General features: G+C 36.3%; 3 protein-coding genes and 1 long non-coding RNA gene across 5 annotated transcripts; all 4 read right to left on the bottom strand.

The window, feature by feature from the left end:
• Positions 1-27: 27 nt before the first annotated feature.
• On the bottom strand, positions 28-5,213 carry LOC116287296 (cathepsin S). The gene is made up of 10 exons (XM_031693961.2): positions 5,194-5,213; positions 4,550-4,755; positions 4,110-4,294; positions 3,441-3,681; positions 2,880-3,075; positions 2,602-2,804; positions 1,940-2,031; positions 1,681-1,839; positions 1,406-1,598; positions 28-469 (listed from the first exon to the last, which is right to left on the bottom strand). The coding sequence occupies exons 1-10, from the start codon at positions 5,211-5,213 to the stop codon at positions 192-194; spliced, it is 1,773 nt and encodes a 590-aa protein (XP_031549821.2). The 3' UTR covers positions 28-191.
• Positions 5,214-6,238: 1,025 nt separating this feature from the next.
• Positions 6,239-10,503, bottom strand: LOC116287298 (uncharacterized). 2 transcript variants are annotated; one of them, XM_031693964.2, is made up of 8 exons: positions 10,380-10,503; positions 9,403-9,523; positions 8,478-8,618; positions 8,169-8,231; positions 7,529-7,666; positions 7,311-7,415; positions 6,805-6,936; positions 6,239-6,517 (listed from the first exon to the last, which is right to left on the bottom strand). In XM_031693964.2, coding segments are annotated over exons 2-8 (624 nt in total). In that variant the 5' UTR covers positions 9,446-9,523; positions 10,380-10,503; the 3' UTR covers positions 6,239-6,515. The 2 variants fall into 2 exon arrangements, with proteins under 2 accessions (XP_031549824.1, XP_088888967.1); XM_089032841.1 differs by having other exon boundaries at positions 8,169-8,233; positions 8,492-8,618.
• A 3,351-nt stretch (positions 10,504-13,854) lies between these two features.
• On the bottom strand, positions 13,855-17,939 carry LOC116287301 (uncharacterized). The gene is made up of 7 exons (XM_089032840.1): positions 17,780-17,939; positions 16,759-16,929; positions 15,639-15,701; positions 15,238-15,375; positions 15,029-15,139; positions 14,487-14,621; positions 13,855-14,133 (listed from the first exon to the last, which is right to left on the bottom strand). Coding segments are annotated over exons 1-7 (663 nt in total). The 5' UTR covers positions 17,823-17,939; the 3' UTR covers positions 13,855-14,131.
• A 981-nt stretch (positions 17,940-18,920) lies between these two features.
• Positions 18,921-20,935, bottom strand: LOC116287258 (uncharacterized). The gene is made up of 2 exons (XR_004196050.2): positions 20,627-20,935; positions 18,921-20,217 (listed from the first exon to the last, which is right to left on the bottom strand). It is a non-coding gene; the product is annotated as an uncharacterized LOC116287258 (long non-coding RNA).
• Between the last annotated feature and the right edge of the window lie 1,117 nt (positions 20,936-22,052).

Here is a 22,052-nt window from a genome sequence, read left to right as displayed (position 1 = left end):
AGGCGGCAGAAAGACATGAGGATTCAGTTTTGGGTGGTTTTTCTTGGCAATCTTTACTTTTATTTTGCTAGAATGGAAGAGGTTCCAGCTCTTCTTCCTTAGGACCATCATCGTTTTTCCATGGTATCTTCCTAAGGTATTCTAGCTGAAACTCTTCCATATTCCCGCCCTTATATTATAGCATTATTTTGCTAGAATGGAAGAGGTTCTAGCTCTTCTTCCTTAGGACCATCATCGTTTTTCCATGGTATCTTCCTAAGGTGTTCCAGCGGAAACTCTTTCATATTATTGCTCTTCTTTATAGCAATCAGCGAACCGCTAGTCGTACCACATAAGTTCCTTCTAGCCGATATCTTGATATAACCATTCTCTCCCCACAGGTGTCCCCACGAGTTTTTGATCAACCAATAGGAGACGCCCTTTTCGTTGCCATAGCCAACCGTTATAACCGCGTGGTTTGTGTTTCTTCCTAAGATAAAATTATACAAACAGCTAGTTATTATTCAAGATGTCATGGCCTTTGGCTGCCGTGACGTCGAAGCAGCTAATTTGGAGGACAAAACAAAATAATCTCCTGAGAATTGGAAACCTATTGTTATGTCCTCCAAATTGAGCTGCATTCGGACGTGCTGCAAGGGGTCTATTCAATTTCCGGTGGTGTGAGTTAGTAATTATTTTTAACGACGGAAGCCAAAAACCGGCGAAATGTTTTGAGCTGTGTTGGTTGCGCGAAAATAGGTGTAGTAAAGATAATAAAAATGGACCAAATTCACTTGGGCGTAAAGTTTTCGCCACATTTCAGACCACGTGTCATTGTCATTCTCTTGAGAATAAGATTCTTTGTTTGAGTCCATATCCATATTCATGTGTCTTCTCATGTGCAACCGTTAAACAAAGAAATGATACTCTAGAGAATGACACATGGTCTTGAGAATAGATTCTTTGTTTGAGTCCATATCCATATTCATGTGTCTTCTCATGTGCAACCGTTAAACAAAGAAATGATACTCTAGAGAATGACACATGGTCTTGAGAATAGATTCTTTGTTTGAGTCCATATCCATATTCATGTGTCTTCTCATGTGCAACCGTTAAACAAAGAAATGATACTCTAGGGAATGACACGTGGTCTTGTGAATAAGATTCTTTGTTTGAGTTGTATTCATATTCATGTGTCTTCTCATGTGCAACCATTAAACAAAGAAATGATACTCTAGGGAATGACACGTGGTCTTGTGAATAAGATTCTTTGTTTGAGTTGTATCCATATTCATGTGTCTTCTCATGTGCAACCGTTAAACAAAGAAATGATACTCAAGGGAATCACACGTGGTGTGAAATAAGAAAATAGTGGATTAGGCCTGTTGAAAAATATTTTCCGCTGAACGGCATTTTTATTACTTACTGCACTTTACGTCGTCATAGATACCGTGACTGTAGAATCTAAATGTTTTTCGATCAGCGTTGACTGAAGAAGCTATTGGCCCATGAGTTGCCAAGGCAATCTTGAGTAGCAGTGGATTATGTTTCTTGACATGCATGAAGCCATTAATGTGGACAGTAGTGCAGTTACCTTTACCACAGTGACAGTACCCCTCCTGAAAATGAATATTAATGAGGGTGATATTTACAACCGTATGTCATCGTCCTTCGTCCATCCGTTTTACACCCCATCCTTACCTGTGCAAGATACTGTCCATAATCCCTCTTGGTAGCAATGCCGTTTCGTTTGATCCACCGCAGTGTTCTGTCCTGGAATCCTCCCCTGCAACCATGGTTACCGACCGGCCACGTGCAATCTAGAAGCTGCTGTTTGGAGAGCTCTACAAGTTTCCCAGTCTGAATAACAATAAGTTTGAATATTTGGAATTTCGTCATCTCTTTGCGACTTCTACCAGAATCCTGCTCGAATTCTACGTTTATGGCATAGTTTACTTACTCGCAAGAAGACTGAGCCCTCGACAGCTCCTAGCGCCGAGAAGGTCCAGCATGAACCGCACATCCCTTGGCTGTGGACGTGGGAAACAGCTCCTGTGTTAAAACAACTTTGTTTCATGATAGAGTTATTAAACAACGCATGCGCAAATGCTTGTCCTGACTCACCAGACATTAGGGAATGAATGTTTACGCATGCGTTTATTTCCAAGAATAGGCCACCTTTCTTAAAACAAGGCTTTAGTTAAATGTACTTCATGTATGTTACAAACACGCGGAGCACCAAATGATACTTAATGATATCTTAAAACGAGGCTTTAATTAAATGTATGGTACTTGATGTATGTCACAAACACGCGGAGCACCAAATGCATTTATTAGTAGAAATAAAAAATTTGCAGTTTATTTAAGGTATTTAGAGATCTCGAACATGGCCCATTCAAAAGCGTTGTCATGATGAAAAGAAAAGTCACTTTATTCAGAATATACAAAACTTTTTCTGATTATCCTTGTGTCAGGACTAGGATGTTGTGTTAATAAAGAAAATATGTTTCAACAACTGACTCAAAGTTTTGGCATTTTCTCAATATCGAATTTGCGAATTTGCGAAAACGTTTTGGAATGCTGAATTTGCCATACAGACTATGTGAGCATGCGCAGACTTACCATAATCTCTCCAATCTAGACTCTGCGGCACCCTTGCCAAAGCTCTACTAATGTTAATATTTATGTGTTTGGCGGCCGGATGTCGACTCGTATGGTCGTGGAGGAGTCCATTTTGAACGCGGATTTCTTCATCACTGATGTCCGTCAAGTGATTTGATCCTAACTTGTATTTTAGGTTTTGACGATTCTTGGAGTAAATGAACCTGAAAAAGATTCGAATGGTACGTCTTTAGACGGGAAGGCGAAGACAAGGACAGGACAGGACAAGTATTTCACACCTCATATTGTGTTTATAGATATGTTTTCTGGTCTCGTGTTCCTTCGCTGTTTTGTACTTCTTGCGATGTTTTTTCTTGTACTTGTCATACAATTTGTCTATTTCTTTGTCTTTTGCATGATTAAAATGCATAAACTCTGCCATGGGATTCATGACGTAAGTGGAATTGATTCTTGTCCTTTTTCTGCAAAGAGATTCTAAATGGGAAAAGAAAATGGAAAATTGAATGGCAAAAATACCTCGGATAGGGGAATACATCCTCTCTGATTATACGCATTCTTTTAATCGTCGTTTTTCTTCGGTTTTCATCCCTTCGTAAAACCTATAACAGTTATAAATTGCCGATTCATTCTGTAAGTCAGCAGTGCCCTGACTTTGATCAGCCCAGAGGTTGTTTCAGGGTTTGATCTGTGAGTTAGTTGTGCCCTGACTTTGATCATCCCAGAGGTTGTTTCAGGGTTCAATCTGTGAGTTAGCTGTGCCCTGACTTTGATCAGCCCAGAGGTTGTTTTAGAGGTCAACGAACAAACATTTGCTGCCTTCTCCATACTAATCCACTAACCTCCAGGAACGTCAAAGACTGTAGTATTGATCTTCCAAGGCTCAAACGTGATGTAATCGATGACGTAATGGTCATAATGTGACGTCAGCAGATCGTCATATCCTATCATCTCGAAGCGCAAAGGACGATGGGGCGCATGAGCGGTAATGTATAGGATATATGTATTTGTTTTATTATACTGGGTGAACTTTCTTTGGAGTTTGTAGCAAGGGTGTCCACGATGTATCTCAACTCCTGAAATCTGATTATAAAATGTAGTTGCAGTAAATAAATGGAATCAAGAGTGGTGTAGGGGAAGTGCACTCGCCTCTCACCTCTGGGGTCTAGGGTGTGATTCCTGGACTCAACATCACATACATTAGTGAATCAAGGGTAGTGTAGTGGAAGTGCATTCACCCCTCACCTCTGTGGTCTAGGGTGCGATTCCTGGGCTCAACATCACATGCGAGTTTCATTTGAATTGTTTGGTCTTCCTTTGAGGGTTTTTTCCCGGGTTCTCCGGTTTTCTTCCCTCGGCGCACAAACCACCACGCAACTAGCAAAAAACTTCAAAAGATTTAATTGATCCCTGCTCCATCGTAGGGTGTGTCTGTCTGTCAGTCAGTCAGTCAGTCAGTCTGTTGGTTTGTTGGTTTGTTTGTTTGTATAACGGTTCTTACTAGTACTCACATTAAATTCTGACAGGTTTGTAGGAACCACACTTTGTCCGCTGCGTGAAAGCCATCTCGGCAAGGGCTTGTACCAACAGCTGACGTAATCGTTATTGGATGGCTTGATTTCTGAATGCATTGGTACGATCTTGAAGAGTGTGCCTTGCTTTCCCACATCGCCTCGCTGAATCGTTTTATCCATACCTAAAGAAATGGATAAAAATATGGGTTTTCGGCGCCACGTTTATGGATGGATGGATGGATGGATGGATGGATGGACGGATGGATGGATGGATGGATGGATGGGTGGGTGGGTGGGTGGGTGGGTGGGTGGGTGGGTGGGTGGATGGATGGATGGATGGAGGAACGGAAAGACTAATGTATAAACTTATCTATAAGATAGAGTACAAATAATCCTATTAGTAATATTTAAATATATAATAAATGATAATACCTTACCATAATAATAATCAATCCTGCTCATATTCATGTCTCCGGCGAACCACGCTTCAAACGGTTCATTGATCTCATCAAATGGAAGACTAACAAGACCAGTTGCATGGTATCTCCTTGGTAACAGCAAACTATCGTATATCCTATCATGAGCCTCCACTATCTCTCTTCTATATACACCGCTCGTATCTCTACCATTCTTCAATAATCCACTGAAACAAAGATATACCACGACTAATACAAAAATAGATAATGATAACATCCATATCCGTGGATTTCGTAAACAAGTTGATTTGTCGATAAAAAACATCTCTAGTTCGCTGAAATGTCCCTTTGACGAGAACCTTACAACACTTTCGTTTTCTCTTTGGTATTCCAGGACGCTTTCCGTCTCATTATTAGAGAATTTTAAGTAAAAATACGAAGATAATTGACTGATTTTGAATGACAGCAAAATATCATAGAAAGTATACAACAGAATGAAATTTTCCGTCTTACGACACAAAAAGTCAATTCTGATTTGGTTTGGAAATCGAAAAGTTATAAATCCTGAATTTTTCCTCGCTAAATCTCCTGTTCCACACTTCCACTGTTTGATATTTCGTTTGTTTGTCTGAGAACTCGCTCAATCTAGTTTTTCCCTTCCAAACATCTTCATTTTCATCGACATTTTGAATCCAAAACGCTTGAATATCACGCCAGTCGACCAACGATGAACTACAAGTTATGAATTCATTTATTATTTATCAATTGCTGTTTTATTTTATTTTCGTTTATGGTCATGGTCACCAAAGTATAGAAAGTTCTTCCCTTTTTGAGAGCGTAGCTAAAGGAACAGTTGATTCTTAATTTTTTTCCATATCATGTTTATTGTGAAATCCAATAATTCTCTTTGCAGTTCAGGTTTTATTTTATTTTATGATATTTAGTAAAATTAAAAAATAAGGTTTACGTAGAAAATTTGAAGCGAATTTGATTTTGAATTCTGTTAAAAATTCTGGGAAGTTCATAGATTAGAAAGAAAGAAAGAAAGAAAGAAAGAAAGAAAGAAGAAAGAAAGAAAAAAAGAAAGAAGAAAGAAAGAAGAAAGAAAGAAAAAGAAGAAAGAAAGAAGAAACAAAAAAACATAGAGAAAGAAAAAGAAAAAAAACAAAAGACAAATAACATAAGAACGCACACCGAGGAAGCCCGCAAGCCCGACCCTCCCCCCCAGCCACAACAGAAGAAAAAGCCCCACGCAACGCACGCCAGCCGCAAAGCCACGCCCGCACCGCCCACCCCCGCAAAGCGGGAAGACCGCCGATGAAAAATTTTTTTTAAAGGTTTACTAAATGATTGTAACCTTTAATCTTGTTGTCCGTCAAGTTCATGCTAACCTTTTGGGTGCGCGTTATTTTTTTATTTGCATATATTAATTTGTTTGTTTTTCTAAAATGTTCCCATGTTGCTGTGCGAACTATGTATGTGAACGCGTGCAGTGAGATGTGGAGCTTGCCTACATCTGTCTGTCAGTCTCGTATCGTTAATTTGGTAAGTTTATAGTCTTTACTTTCTCTTGTATGTGTGTAGTATCATTCATAATTTAAGTGTTCACGCTTTTATCGGGATTTTCTGGGTTTAAAGTGCAAATACGGTGTTCAAACCCACATGGTTGGCGACAGAAAGCAAAGCATTCGAATAACTGAATAAGACTACTCGCTTCAACATAATTTATTTATCTGTATTTCTTTAACATTTCTAACAAATAGGCTGCACAATTTAGCTATTACATTCACTGTATCACTAGATAGCATCATTTTTCATTTTCTTTTGCTCCAATGAAAGAATTTTTTTTGGCAAAGATTGTAAATTTGCATCAAACAGCAACGAGCTTTCCAATAGGCGACACTTCTTTAGCCATAATTATTATTGTTTTTAAAAGATTCTGTTTTATATAACGTTTGGTGCAATCAAAGGATGGTCAATCAACATTTCCTGGAATAGAAAAAGTCAATAAATTACTTTACAAGTCTTTTGATTTGCTTCTATTAAACAACAACAAATTGTCAATGAAAAAAATATTTTTCAGCACTTTTTTCAATGAGTTGTAAAAGCGCGCGTGGCTGAGAGCCAATCAGAAAGCGAGAAAAAGCATTTTCATGCTCCATGTTCTAAACCTATCAGTAATTTTCTCCACATGAACAACATTCTGTATTCTGTATTCAATATTCAAACTAGAAAACCTATTATATAATAACTGTACTTGAAAGTACTTAACTTACATTGGCATCTACCACATCGTTTAGGGCAATTGGTGTACAAGTAGCGTCGAACAAGGTACGCGCTGGTCTCACATTTTCCTCCAAGAAATTTGTAAAACCTTTCACATAGACTGGGGTTGTTGTTACTACAAACTGAAAATCAATAAAAGATTTCTTTAATATGATGAATTATTTCCGTAGAATTAAAAACGGGTTTATGAAAAATTACTGTAAAACGGCTCTCATACAAGTTTACTACTATTTCAAAAAAAAGGTAGCTGAAATACGAGGAGATAAACAATAAGAAATAACCCATTTCAGGTCCAAAAATAGTCAAGAATAGCTGCAATGACTTGTGTTTCTTTTAAATATTCCCATCAAGAGCACAAAGATCCAAAGAGTTGCTCAGTTGTAGTGGACTTTGTTTAGATATTATATACCTATAATTCCATCCAGTCTAGGAATGAGCTTTTGGCTATCGCATCTCAACCAACCCTTATTGAAATAGTGGTTCTCTCTAGACTTACCCTCACAGTCACTTTTGTCTGGTTTTAAAGCTGGCTTTCCATTCGAACAACAACGAGCAGTAGCTCCGTGTATTTTCCTGCACTCCTGAACTGGATTACGTGGTTCTGGAAAAAATATTAAAAACAAACGAAGATGTAGAATATAGTTGAAATAATCTTACAATGTTTGGGAATGGATCGATCGGTGTGCGAGGTCACAAAGAAGTAGAATTACTTACTGCATAAGCCACAAGTGTAAGGACAACGTTCCCTATAAGTAATATACTCTGTGTGACAGAGATGAAACCTTTCTTTCGCGCTCAACTTTCCTAATTCTTTTCTGCATTGAAGAGTTTTCTTATCGTAGCACAGACGTTCTGGACAAAAGAGACGAAATCATAAAACATTAGAAATAGTCCAGTTTCGAGTTCCGAATTACCACTGCATTTCTTGATTACAGACTCATTTACTCAGTAGCCTCGAATCAGTGTCTAATTATATTCACAAATACCAACGGTAAAGTAACGAAGGCAAACCTTCAACAATACGAACACTTTGAAACTTGATGGACCTTGACTGGAACACGTCTAAACAAAATCGAGGCTAAGCCTTAGTAAATGAGTCTGTAATCAAGAAAAACAGCGGTAATTTGGAACTTGAAAAGAGTCTATTGGTTGAAGGTCTGGTACGGCAAAAAATGGTTATGACAAAAATAGAAATTAACTTGGCGCTAAAAACTGGGTACTCTATTTTTAAATGAACATCTAGTATTCCTCCCAGGGGGATGAGAGTAGGGTGTGGAATAGAGGCTGTTAAGTGTTTTGCAACAGGGGAGGGGATGGGCGGTCATCCCAAGGGGTTTGGGGGTACCGCGCTTACTTGGACATCCTTCCATTCCTGGACCTTCAGCTAATGTCTTTCCGTCCATACAGTATTTATAACCTGTAGAAGCAATCAAATTCAATTTAAAAGTTACGACTCGAATTAATCAAACAACTATTAAATTATTTGAGGGCCACGTGTTAGATAAAGTTTTATTGTATTGTATTGTATTTAATGTTAGTAGGGAATTTATTAAGGTGGCTGTCCACAATAAAATGAAGCTCCTGCATACGACTCTACGCAACGACGATGATGTGCGCGATGATGTGCGCGCTCACTACAATCTCTCAAAACAGTGAATATAACCTTCAAACTTTCCTTTAAGTTTCAATTTATTCTGCATCAGAGCTTCGAGCTTGTCCACGTTTTCAAGATTGCCGATGTCTGGGAGTTGAGAGTCGGATGAAAGAATTTTTTCTAGATCTTCAATGCTATTGGAATTCTCAGCTAAAAATAGTGAAATGAAAGGAAAACAAATTGATTAAAAAATGCTAATAATGAAATTTAAATTACAGCCGGCTATAGTATTTCCCCAAGGCAAGATTTCAGCTCTTACGTAGGCCCATTACCCAGGCCCCAGACCCCGACCCATACATTCCGTTGCTATAGAAACAACACTGCGATGTACAGGAGACAACAGAACTCTGCTTCTGAATTATTATACATATTACGGGAATATTTAACGAATTGAATATGATCCGGCTCATGAAAACATCAAGTTAGACTATCTCATATTACTCGTGATGTTATTCGAAGTTCAACAACGATTTAGGAAATTGCCCTATTCACTATGACGTCACTGCTTGCTTTTGTGGGGGATAGAATCGCCAAATCCAATAGAAAATTCAACAAAATTTGCTCCAGCGAAACAGTTTAATCTAAAAGACTGTTCGCTTAAAACTATCTAATTTAATGGCCCAGTTCAAAATACTACGAGGACAAATATATACTTGAAGATTTACAGGGGCAGCAGAACCGGGGACGGCACGAATTTTTTTGGTTCACATGAAACATAAATGCATAGATTCGATTTTTAATACTGTTATTAAGTTTATTGTTGTGATTTTTTCAAGTACCCTCCCCCCACCCCCAAAGATTTTTTGCAGTGCCCCTCAAAGATTTTCGGCTTTCGCTGCCCCTGATTTAACGGATTTATCTTGACTTTTAAAATGACAGACGAACACTAAATAACTATCAAAAAAGAGCTAAAATAATAAGTAATGATACATACCTACTGCTAAACAGAAGCAGAGTGCAAGGATTAAAAGCTTCATTGTCTTTCTTTTCTGCAGAATTCTTCCACACTGCTACTCTTTTGATGATGAAGGTCGAACTCAGTCGTCAATGCCTAACTGAATACGAGGTCAGTAATATAATAATAATAATAATAGTAATAATAATAATAATTTATTTATTTTTTATTTTAAAATGGAAAATTTTAAATAACAATAATTTTTAAATAGCCAAAGAATGTAATCAAAATCTATATATATACGATATCTAAATATATTTGCAACAAATTAAATAAAATTTGAAAAAAAGAGAAAAAGAAAAACTATAATAATAATAATAATAATAATAATAATAATAATATCGAGTGATTGTATTATTAGTTCTGTCATGCTGGTAGGTTACGAAATTACGCCCTATCTAGCTTACCCAATTAGCATTCAAACGTGTTTACTGCTGATAATAATATAAAGAACATTAGAATAAGAATATTATTGAAGAACGAACACTATTAAAACAACAGAAATATACTGAATTAAGATCAGGTCTAAAGAGCCTATATCCCGATTATAAAGTAATCCAAGTAAACATTGTCCTAGATTTTCTAGCGGGTCATAAGAAACAACTTGTACATGATATGGAAAGTGTAGGCATAGATGATGGACAAAACTTGATAAAACAATGCCAAAAATGGGTGATATCGCAAAACTGCGAAATAGTTAAGGCATTCTACACCTTTGAATAGACATTTGTTAGTGACACACTAAGGATATAGCCTAGAACTATAAAAGTTCCGCTTTATTCTTGTAAAGTATTACGCATACTGAAAGTTTAAATAAACGAAGATAATAATAATAATAATAAATGATGGTAGTGGTGATTCAGTTCAGTGTCAACAGCCCTTTACAATATCAATATTAATTATAAACAATGTTATAAAGGTATAGAAAAGAAGGAAGAATACAAAATTACCCTTACCTTGAATGGTAGTGCTAGCAAAATCGATAAAATGATGTTCAAGAGCAACGCTTTAAATAGCTGACCAGTTTTCAACGTAGATCTACTTTCCATACCGTATATTGCTCGTCGGTGTGCAAACGACAAAGACTTTCAAGCGGTGTTTTTACTGAGTGAGAAAAAGGACAATCGGAAGATATGTTCAATCATAGTTACCAGCTGAGTTGAACTTCAGAACGAAATCAAGGTCAACCAATCAGAATTGAGGATTCAATATTGTATAACTTGGACTAGCATTTCTCATGATTCGCCAAGAGAACCCATGTGAAATACGAATTATTCATTAATTTGATTGTAAAACTAGTCAAACTCTCATTGCGGAATTCCATTTCCATCGACAAAAAAATCTATGCATTGCTTTAAGTCCTCGTTCAGAAAATGCTAACCAAAAATAGTTGATCCATAATTCCTTTCGGCGAACTAACGCGGTTAACTCAGATCAGACATCGATATCGTTCAATATCGAATTGCTTGCCACCTTGCTTCCAAAAGTGAGCCTTTATCGATTCATTCGTGATTTATTTCAAAGCAACACGAAAATAAAAGAAAAATTTCATGATGGTCAAGTAAGACAGCGATTCCATCTCTATTTTCTGCTTATTTTAAAAAACACTTGAGAAAGTTAAGAGTAAGACAGGTTAGCCCAGGCTCTTGATGAGGAGGGGGCTGTTATCTCGAATCTCGCGGATTTTTTTGTTCCAGTTTCCCGCATCAGATGCGAGAAATGTTTCTGTAGGCAGAGAATCGCAATTTAATTATTTAACGATTTACTCTGAGCTCAGTTTTAATTGTATGAATGGTTTAGCTCCAGAGTATTTATCTAAGAGTTTTGTTAAGCGTTCTGCTATTCATAGCAGAAATACTAGAGTATCTGGAAGCTCAGATATTCCTCGCTGCATGCAACAGTCTTACTACAGATATCAAAAATATTAAAGATACAGGGGCGGCGGAAGCTAAAAATATTTTGGGGGGCACTGCAAAAATCTTTGGGGGGGGGGGTGGGGGGGCACTGAAGATTATATTTAACCTATGTGATAATGACGATGTTTTGTTTGATTGCAGACGCATGCGCCGTAAAACAATCACTAAGAACTAATATTTGAGGGGGGGGGGGGGGGCAGGGCCCCCATAAAAATTTGGTGGGGGGTGGGGTGCACGTGCTCCCTCGGCCCCCCCGGTTCCGCCGCCCGTGAGATATCAATAGTTTTAAGCGAGGCCTTTTTAAGAAATTATTTAATAAAAATATTATAGTAAGTTAATTTTATGTTAAGTTAGTTTCTGATGATTGCTTAGTATTACTGTGCGGACACTCGAACCATGAACACTTCAAGGGTTTTTTTGACACTGATTCCTTGAGTAGTCCAATCAGAAGCCAGATTGGGTTCTAACAAGAACAGCCGTTCTTGTGGGTTTGGAGAGAAACCGGGGTGTTTGGGGAATTTTTTCGTGAAATTTCAAAGCCTCTTCGTTGTGGTTGCCGTTAATAAGAATGGCCTTTAATTTCATTCTGATATCTCTTTTCGTTGCCGAGATATTCAATATAGAATCCCATGAAACATGCGCGTGCTGATTGGCTACAGATGACGTATACAAGCGGGTATTTCACATGGAATCACCAGGGATCCCACGTTTTTTAAATGTTCGCTCATTATTTCGCATCAAGACACCAAATAAACGTGAAAACTACTTAGAAACAAAGGAAAAGAACTACTTAATACAATAAACGCTCCCAAAAATGTTCCCGAAAATTGGCACACGCTGTAGTGGATTCCCAGCCATTATGTATGAATGTATGTAATTATTCTCGTGTGTGTGTATGTGTGAGTGTTTGAATGGCGAAGCTAAATAAATAAATAAATAAATAAATAAATAAATAAATAAATAAATAAATAAATAAATAAATAAGTAAATAAGTAAATAAGTAAGTAAGTAAGTAAATAAGTAAGTAAGTAAGTAAGTAAGTAAATAAGTAAATAAATAAGTAAATAAATAAATAAATAAATAAATAGATAAATAAATAAGTAAATAAATAAATAAATAAGTAAATAAGTAAGTAAGTAAGTAAATAAGTAAGTAAGTAAGTAAGTAAATAAGTAAATAAATAAGTAAATAAATAAATAAATAAAATTATCAAAACTGAGGACATTTGAAAAGCGGAATCGCATGGAAATACAGCTAAGCGAACGAGTGAGAGATTTTCAACACGAGAAGATAAAATTCGTATCTCCAAGGCCCATGTAATATTCTGTTTATTATATAATTATCCATAAAATCAACTTAATAAGCTTTTTATTATTACAACTAACTAACTAACAGCTTAAATACACATGATAACGATATCTTCACATGTGAAAATAACATGTTATTTTCACATGTGAAAATATCAGTTTTTCGAAAAGGAGAAATATAGGTATTTTATGGATAATCATATGATAAATATATATATTATATGAATGAAATGTGTTTACGGTCGATCGCTCTTACATTTGTGGGAATGTTTTAGGTGACTGTCCATTGTTTAGTTTTGAAGTAGATTATGCACTATATTTAAATAATCTCAAATATCTCATAATTAGCTAGATAGATTTTTTCTAAAATCCCTACAAATGGAGGCATCTAGTATATAATTATGTGGTACGAAGCATTTTAGTGTTGAACGCTCTGCAAGGCTAAAATTATTTTCTAAACGAAAACAAATATTTCATCATAATTACGTGTTATGACGTCCGATCTCCTTAAAAATTTCATCAAACATTAATTCAATCTTTATGTGACTTATGTGCAAAAAAGATTTGCAATCGGATAAAACACGTTTATGCACCAGCGTTCCAAAAGTGGAAGGTAGCGGTCAAGCGTGAGGGGGTCCAGCCACCTTAAACCTCAAAAAACGTGTTAAAATATCATAAAATAAGATTCAAAATCACCAGTAACAGCCAGAGCCTTGTTTCTCGGTACTGGCCAAGAGGAACGTGGGCTCAGTACCCTCACCGTAATGCATTGTTTTTATTTAAGGAATAGTTTATTCTAATAAAATGTTCCCATGTTGCTGTGCGAGCTATGAATGAGAACGGTGCAATGAGATGTGGAGCTTGTCTATATTTGTCTGTCAGTCTCGTATCATTAATTTGGTAAGTTTTTAGGCTTTACTTTCTCTTGTATGTGTGTAGTGTCATTCATAATTTAAGTTTTTACGTTTTCATCGGGGATTTCGGGGTTCAAAGTACAAATACGGTGTTCAAAGCGACATCGTTGGCGACAGAAGGCGAAGCATTCAAATAATTGATGGTTTTCACGTCGGCCATGTTGGAGGAATTTAGAAAAAAAATGTCAATGAATTCTTTTGTTATATCCTCCAACATGGTCGCCATGTCTTTTGTTATTTAATTCTCTTGGGAATGGTTGAAAACCATCAATAAGACTTTTCGCTACAACAGAATCCATTTATCTGTATTTCTTTATTTTTAACAAATAAGCAGTTAATTAGATATTACATTCACTGTATCCACTAAATGGTATCATTTTTCATTTTCTCTCGCCAAATAAAGCAATCTTTTTTGGTAAATATTCTGCTTGGACGATTTCTAAAATATGCACTGTGCAACCAAACAGCAACGAGCCTCCAATACGACGCTTATTTAGATTGTGTTTACTGTTTTTAAAAGATTCTGTTTTATATAACGTTTGGTGCAATCAGAGGATGGTCAATCAACGGTTTTCTGAAAAAGAAAATGTCAATAGATTACTTCATAAGTCTTTTTATTTGCTTCTAAACAACAACAAGTCGTCAATGAAAAAAATATTTTTCAGGACTCTTGAAGTGAGTTGTAAACGCGCGCGTGGCTGAGAGCCAATCAGAAAGCAAGAAAATGCATTCTCATGCTCCTGTTCAACACCAATCAGAATGCGAGAAATCAGATAAGCTACAACTTAACTTTTATTTCTGTAAACTTTCATTTTCTTTTCGATTTTGTAGCCCACGAAGTTGGAATGCGCTCGCAGTCATAAGATAAAAGTCTATTATCAAGTAAACTTATTATATAATAACTGTACTGAGAGTATTTAACTTACATTGGCATCTACCACATAGTCGTGGGCATCTCGAGAATAAGAACTGTCGAATACGGTAGGAGTTGGTGCCACATGCTTCGCCTTTCATGTCATTGTAAAACTGTCTACACGTATGAGGGTTGATGTCTCTACAAACTGAAAAATCAGAAAAAGATTCGTTAAATGAAGAGCTAAGAATGCATGGTGGTTTCTTGTGGGTTGAGGAATTCCTGTAAAACAGCTTTCATTCATGTATACTCCTATTTCAAAAAGGGTAGCTAAAATAAGAGGAGATAAATAGTAAGAGATCTGAAGGTCCAAAAATAGTCAAGAATAGCTGGAATAACTTGTGTTTCTTATTAATATTCTCATCAAGAGCACAAAGGTTAGATTAAGATATCCACAGAGTTGCTCCGTTGTAGTGGATTTTGTTTAGATATACACCTATATTTCCACGGTCTATAGGAATGAGCTTTCGGCTATCGCATCTCCATCAACACCTTTTGAAATAGGTGTCACTACCCCTGTGATCGACAGGTCTAAAAAATTCATTCTAGACTTACCCATACAGTCACTTTTGTCGGGTTTGAAAGCGGGCAGTCCATCCCAACAACATCCATATTTGGCACCAGCTCCGTATTTTCTTCTGCACTCCAGACCTGGACTACGTTGTTCTGGGGAAAAAATCGAAGAACACGAGGTTATAGAATATATAATTGGTTGAGAATGGATCGTTCGGTGTGCGAGGTCACACAGAAGTAGAATTACTTACTGCAGAAGCCACAGGTGAAAGGACAACGTTCCCTGTAATGACTATAGTCTTTGTAACAGGCAATTTTCTTTTCTTTTTCGTTCTTATTTTTAAAGTCTCTGATGCATTCTCCGGGCCTCTCGTCGTAGCACAGTTTTCCTGGACGAAAGAGACGAAATCATAAGGCATTTAATTTTGGATAAAGATGTGATACAGCTTAATAAAAATAGAAATTAACTGGGCTCTATTTTATTTTAAAATGAACATCTTGTAAGTTTTCCCCCACACTAAGTTTCGAGTATGGTGTGGGTTTGTGAGTAAGGCTCTTAAAGTGTTTTGTCCCAGGGATACGGGAGGTGGGGGGTTGTGAGGTTGCTGGGTAAAACTGTTTTCCCCAGGGATAGGGGGTACCGTATACTTACTTGCGCATCCTCTCATATCTGGACCATCAGCAAAGGTGCTTCCATCCAAACAGTATCCATACTCTTTAGAAACAACAGTTTCAAATCAATTAATCGAATTAATTAATCAATTATTTAATGTTAAATTAATTAATCAATTATTTATTAATGTTATTAGTGTCAATTAATCTATTAATAAATACTCAATTAATGAATTAAATAAAAAATTCTAAATAAATTAATTGAGTATTTGAGTAATTAATGAAAAAACTAACCAACTAATTAATTGATAATGAATGAATGAAGAAACACTGATAAAGCTAAAAATGTTCTTTACTAGCAAGCTTTAAACAGCAGAAAAAATCTGTTAACATTTGGTCAGCTACGATTTCAAGCTAACGCCTCCTCATGTGAGCCCATACAAATTATGTCTCAAAAACACGGTTTCTGGATCTTTTCTCAAAATAATGACTATCAAGGCAAAAAAATGAAGTGGATTCAGTTAATTCAACTATTCACGGACTGTATTATATGGTTTAGATTGAATTCTATTTTTTAAAAAACAACCGTACTTTTTGAGTTGAATGTACAAGAGAAAATGCATGACATAACCGGGGTCAAGCTAGAAAATTGTCTCTCCTTGAAATAAAACAGAACCTGTCAAAAAAACAGAAGTGGATTTGAAAACCTCGGGCCTTCCTGAACCGTATTGAGAACCGTATTTTTGCTGATTTTATAAGTTCATACTATCTGTTGGCCTACACATTCGCCTCTTATGGTTACTTAGGTTTCGTAGCCTCGAAAACACGCTAAATACGATGGTTAGCGAAAAAACCGAAAATTTACGGGTCATTTAGGATGTTTTGTCACGCAGTTTACTTGTGCTATATAACTTTACTTTTAAGAACAACCTTTTGCTTTGGAAAAAGAGGAAAAAGACCGAAAAGAGCAAATATTCCAAATGTATGGGCAATTTTTTCCAATGAAAACCGTTCCCGTAATTACGCTACCACCACAGCCAAAAACGTCTGGATTCTTGGGTACCGGTCAATCAAAAAGTACTGACTCATACCGTTGGAAATTTGATTGACGGGTGTGTGACGACAGATGTGAGGCACGTGACTTTACTGATACGACTTACTTGCAGCAGGTTTTTTCTCTGAAGCCATCGGTTCAGATTCCTTTGTATCCTGCATCAGAGCATCCAGCTCGTCAACTTTTTCAAGAATGCCGATGTCTGGGGCTTGAGAGTCGGATGCAGAGTCGGATGAAAGGAGTTTTTCAAGTTCGTCTATGAGTTTGGAATTCTCAGCTAAAAAAAGTAACCAGAAAAAGAAAATTGATTGAAGAAATGATAATCATTAGATTTAAATAACAGCTGGCTATAGTATTTTCCCTAAGGGAAGATTAAGATACTAGAGAGAGTTTTAGATTGACTTTTTTTCTCCCCGCAAACGGCAAACGTGACCACGTATTTTACTTTACCTTTTACAAACCTTCTCACACCAAGCGGAAATGCTCTTTTGTTTTTCTACTACTTGGACTTTCTTGCGATTCTTTTTCAGTAATTTAAAAGAATTTTTTACTGGTCAACCGACCACTGGTCAACGTAAATCTAAAACTCTCTACTTAAGCAGGCCCTACCCCGACCTATTCCCGAGTAATGCATTCCGTTGCTATAGAAACGACCCTTTGATACCATTACAGGGGACAACAGAACTCTGCTTCTAAATCCTGAACTAGCGTCCGTACGAGGTATTCCGAAAAGTATTTCAATAAATAAATAAAATCCTTATGAAAACAACAGGATACACTATTTCATACTACTCGTGATGTTTCTTCGAAGTTTATACCTTTTTTAATGCGAAATTTTGATAACAGATTTAGGACATTTGTCACGAATGAAAGAAAACATTCTTAAAATATTTTGATTTAAAAGTTAAAGTACACAAAGTGACATTGTGGGGTTTTAAAACTGTTCGCTCAAACTATTAATTCAATGGCCCAATTCTTGAGAAATACAATGGTTGTAGAAAATACTACGAGGACAAATACATACTTGAAGATTTAACGGATTTATCTTGACTTTTAGAATGACAGACGAACACTAAATAACTATCGAAAAAGAGCTAAAATGAAGATGATAAAGTCAAGATACATACCTACTGCTAAACAGAAGCAGAGTGCAAGGATTAAAAGCTTCATTGTCTTTCTTTTCTGCAGAATTCTTCCACACTGCTACTCTTTTGATGATGAAGGTCGAACTCAGTCGTCAATGCCTAACTGAATACGAGGTCAGTATTTATACTACTCCGTTGAGATTAGTTACAGCGTGGTATACGAAAGCTGATGACAGATTTGTAATTTAAGACAATGATATTTTAATGCCACGCCACAAGCGTACGTATTCAATATCGCAGGATGCTTGGGTGTGGTGGTTTTGTGAGATGGGTTCAATAAGATCGAATGTCAAAGCTGTTTTTCAGCCCACAGGATTTTTTGGGGTTTAAAAAGACATTATATTCAAAACCCCAGCAAGCTGGTCTCAGATTTATACAATTTAATTTGTTTTAATTCATTATTAACAATATTTTAATACTCTATTTGATCTGGTTTGTGTGGTAATATATTATCAATTAAGTCTTAAAACTGTTTTGATACCGTATTGTTTTCGTTATTTCACGATTTAATGCCATCACGCATAGATTTGAGCATGTCAACAATCTTTAGTACGTATAGACCATTTCCCGTGATGTAACTGAGCTCTTGCCGTACCTCAAGCAATTTGAGGGCGCGTAAATTGCAGGCATCTCTCTCTTGCTTTACGTTGTTTGAATTTTTCTTCCTTAAACGACAATCTATGACATTTATAGATCTTTATATAGATAAAAACCGAAGGAGTATTTTTCATGTGAATCTTATTGCGTTGCAGCACAAAAGTGAGCACCGGCTTCTCTCTCTTGTTTACGGCGTTGTTTGAATTTTTCTTCCTCTTAAACGACCATCTATGAGATGTATAGGTCTCTGTATAGATGAAAGCAGAGATCTTATTGCGTTGTAGCACAAAAGCAAGCAATTTGAGGGCGCGTAAGCTGCCGGCTTATCTGTCTTATTTACTTTGCTTGAATTTTCTTCCTTAAACGACCATCTAACCAATCTCTTCTATAGTTAGAAATAAGAGGAGTCCTAATTTTGCGTTTAATTTTTTGGAATCTTCTTTCGTGATAAAAAATATGCCAAATAGCCAGATGCTAACGGATTCTTATATTAAAGGTATGACTGTCAATTACTCGGACACATCTGTAAATGAGTGATTAACTTTAATATGAGAATATGTGGACCGCGATTATATTTAATAATGAGTTAACCCACCACAAATGACTTCGACATGGGATTTTCTTACTCAAGTTAATTCTAGTCAGGAAAACAAACCACAATGAAAATATCTTTGAAATTTGTAATCAAAGAGAAAGATGTTTTGTGTGGGTCCAACTGAAAGACATTCAAACCACGAAATAATCAAATATCCTGGAGCTTCGGGAAATTGCTCCCGACAAAAATATTTTATTTAGCCCAGTGTTTAACCTGATTTAACTGAGGGATTGCGCTAGACTATTAGATTGTTAGTTCGAAAATGACCAACACTTAGAGCCCAGTTAATTAAACCAAACCAAATTTAAAAAAAAAATTAACCAAAGGATTGCGATGCTCTAAATTACTCGTTTTGGAAAACAAAAAACAAAAAACAAAAAACAAAAAAAACCCCAGATTGCACTCAAAGACGCTCATTGCATGTGGTCAAATTTCGGGAACTGATTCCAGATTTTAAGAAGATGGATTATTAAAACTTAAGGTGGAACCAAACTAATTCAGAGCGAATTTTGGACAATTTTATTTTCGCTCCCTTCGCAAAACTAGTGCGTCAATTTAACTGGATTTTTCTTATAATGTTCTTTGACTATCAAAATAACACTGTTTGATTTTTGGCCGTAATAGGCTAAACACTTTAAAAATCTTAAAATAGAATGCACTGTTAGAATGTAGGATAATCAAAGCACATTATTTGGAAAATCCAGTTAGATTGACGCAGTAGTTTTGCGAAGCGAGCGAGAATAAAATTGTCCAAAATTTGCTCTGAATTAGTTTGGTTCCACCTTATCCCCAAAACCTTAGATAAGGCGGGGATAATCGAGGTATATTTGTTTCAGTGTTTACATTACTTGTTTATTTTGTTCAGATTAACTTAAATCGGTAAATCATAAAGGAACCTAAGCCGATCGATTCTAAAAACACGAAATATCGCACGAAGCAAGGCCGAACAATCACTATTCGTGTGGAACAAATTCATTTGGTTTTTCATCGTCGGAGTGGCGTCAACATTCCGTTTCTTGAAACTTTCTTTAGCACGTACAAGATCAGTTAAAAATAAATTTAACCATCGCCCTCTTGTGTATTTGTTCCCGCTAGTTCCGGTGTCTTAGCATGGTTGGAATCGTAATAACACAGGGAGATCAGTCCTCTGAGTCAGTGATCTTGAGTGGGAGTAACAATGGTAGGCATTCAGTCATAAACATTCTTTTTTGCGTGGTCTTTCCACTTTCTAAAAATAGAAACGGAAACCATAAGTGGTGAATACCCATGATATATTCGTGCGATATTATTTAAGCTCTGATTTCCATTTTTAGGCCATGTTAGGAGATATTTTGATCATCCCTTATCCCTAAAACTATTCGGTCTTTTATCCCTAAAACTGACGGTCTGTTATCCCGCATCTCCCTAATACTCCACAACAGAGCTTCAATCTCATCCGCACTTATGAACGAACGAGTGACTTTACTTATATACAACACTATTGCAATGTCACTTTATACAACTTCATTACTTTCTCATCTTCTTTCAGTTTTCTGTCTATGATATTTATAGACATGTAATTATTATAGATTGGAGATAAATAAATAAATAAATAAATAATCAATAAAAGATAAATATATAAACTGAATTAAATGTACCTTGATGTGAATACTAAAGCAAAGAAATCAAGAAAACTGCAAATGGAATAGAATGGAAAATAGAAGACCTGTTGCATGCTGTCCAGAAGGAAAGCCGAAACACTGTACTTGTCGTGTGGTGAAATGTGTAGAAGGTTTTACCTCCAGACCAGATAAATAATCCGCTACCACAGAGATTACTTGACTGAACCACTGTCTCCAATTAAAGTCATAGACCCCCTCGATGAGCGTTACGCTCTTGGGGTTAATGTAACGACAAAATATGCGGTTTAAATTAAAAAAAACTTAAAGTGATAATTTAGTTTTACTTGAAATTCATGGTCGACTACTTTTACTGACGTTTAGGTCTGTAACTGCGAACTGTATTAATTTACTGATACATTCCTTTTTTTTCTTTTAGTTTCGTTTTTTCGGCGGTCTTCGTTCTTTATTCCCTCAGTTAGTTTGCTCTCTCCAGTTCCTTTCTTCGTTAGTTTGTTTTGAACTCGTTTTTTTTTCTTTTTTTTTTCAATAAATTCTCAGTGATCCATTCATTCTCATCCATTTATTCGCAATTTAATATTTCAATAAATTTAAATCCGCTCTTTGTTTTTCATTCATATTTTTCATTTATTTTTTTAACTCGTTTATTTGTTTCGTTTGTTTGCTTGTCTGTTTATCTGTTCACTTACTTATTTTTCCATAGTGTAAACATATTATTTTTGTACAGTCAGTGTCGATCACAGTGTACTTCTCTTCACAGCTTTAATTTATCAATGACCCACTTTTCTAATTCCCCGATGAACGCCGCGTCCTGACGCTATTATCGAACCTCATTTGATTACAACGCTCTGTCGCCTGGGAAATTGGTTGTCAACGCTTAAAAAATCGCACTGAAATTGTTCAAAATCAGCGTGGATGAATCGTTCAGATGAATGAAGAGTATAATATTATCGCTAAGTTCAGTGTTGTTAGAATAAGGCTGATTCGTAGACTATATAGAGGAGGCTTTAGGAGAGCACATAATGGAACTAGATTTTGGTATATGACATAATACATTTAGTTACACTTATTGGTTTAGTGGGTTGACATCTTCTGTCTGTCTAGATGTGGTTTTATTACACATCTGGTCACCGTAATCACGATAAAACCCCGTTTGTTCATGGAGACAGGAGACATTTATAACACTATAAAGAAAAGCCTTGAACTAGTAAAGAAAAAAGAGAAAGAGTAACTTAAGCCTTAGAAAAAGCCGTGCAAAAGAATTATTTCGATACGCCATCCGCTCCCCCCCCCCCCCCCCCCCATCAAGTTTTAGTTTTTTCTATCGAACCGCTATATCATTGCATTTCTGTTTCAATAATCTTGGATTTGCTGAGGCCGATGTACAATCATTGAATCTAAGCAGTTAGCAAGTGGTAAACACCGAGTTATGAGGTCATTAAAA

This window comes from Actinia tenebrosa, unplaced genomic scaffold, assembly GCF_029948245.1.
Source record: "Actinia tenebrosa isolate PJP-AT-01 unplaced genomic scaffold, QUT_ActTen_1.0 PGA_scaffold1__47_contigs__length_23844297, whole genome shotgun sequence".
In the NCBI taxonomy this organism is placed as follows: domain Eukaryota; kingdom Metazoa; phylum Cnidaria; class Anthozoa; order Actiniaria; family Actiniidae; genus Actinia; species Actinia tenebrosa.
This window is presented reverse-complemented; position numbering and strand designations above follow the sequence as displayed.

Coding starts and splice junctions, on each gene's coding strand:
- LOC116287301 (XM_089032840.1), bottom strand. CDS start 17,822: ATGAAGCTTTTAATCCTTGCACTCTGCTTCTGTTTAGCAGTAG. Junction 16,930..17,779: donor CTGCTTCTGTTTAGCAGTAG/GTATGTATCTTG, acceptor TACTTTTTTTAG/CTGAGAATTCCAAACTCATA. Junction 15,140..15,237: donor TTTCACCTGTGGCTTCTGCA/GTAAGTAATTCT, acceptor TTTTTTCCCCAG/AACAACGTAGTCCAGGTCTG.
- LOC116287296 (XM_031693961.2), bottom strand. CDS start 5,213: ATGTCGATGAAAATGAAGAT. Junction 3,076..3,440: donor AGTCTTTGACGTTCCTGGAG/GTTAGTGGATTA, acceptor TTTCCCATTTAG/AATCTCTTTGCAGAAAAAGG. Junction 1,599..1,680: donor ATGGACAGTATCTTGCACAG/GTAAGGATGGGG, acceptor ATTCATTTTCAG/GAGGGGTACTGTCACTGTGG.
- LOC116287298 (XM_031693964.2), bottom strand. CDS start 9,445: ATGAAGCTTTTAATCCTTGCACTCTGCTTCTGTTTAGCAGTAG. Junction 7,416..7,528: donor TTACACTTGTGGCTTATGCA/GTAAGTAATTCT, acceptor TATTTTTTCCAG/AACCACGTAATCCAGTTCAG. Junction 6,937..7,310: donor AGACAAAAGTGACTGTGAGG/GTAAGTCTAGAG, acceptor ATTGATTTTCAG/TTTGTAGTAACAACAACCCC.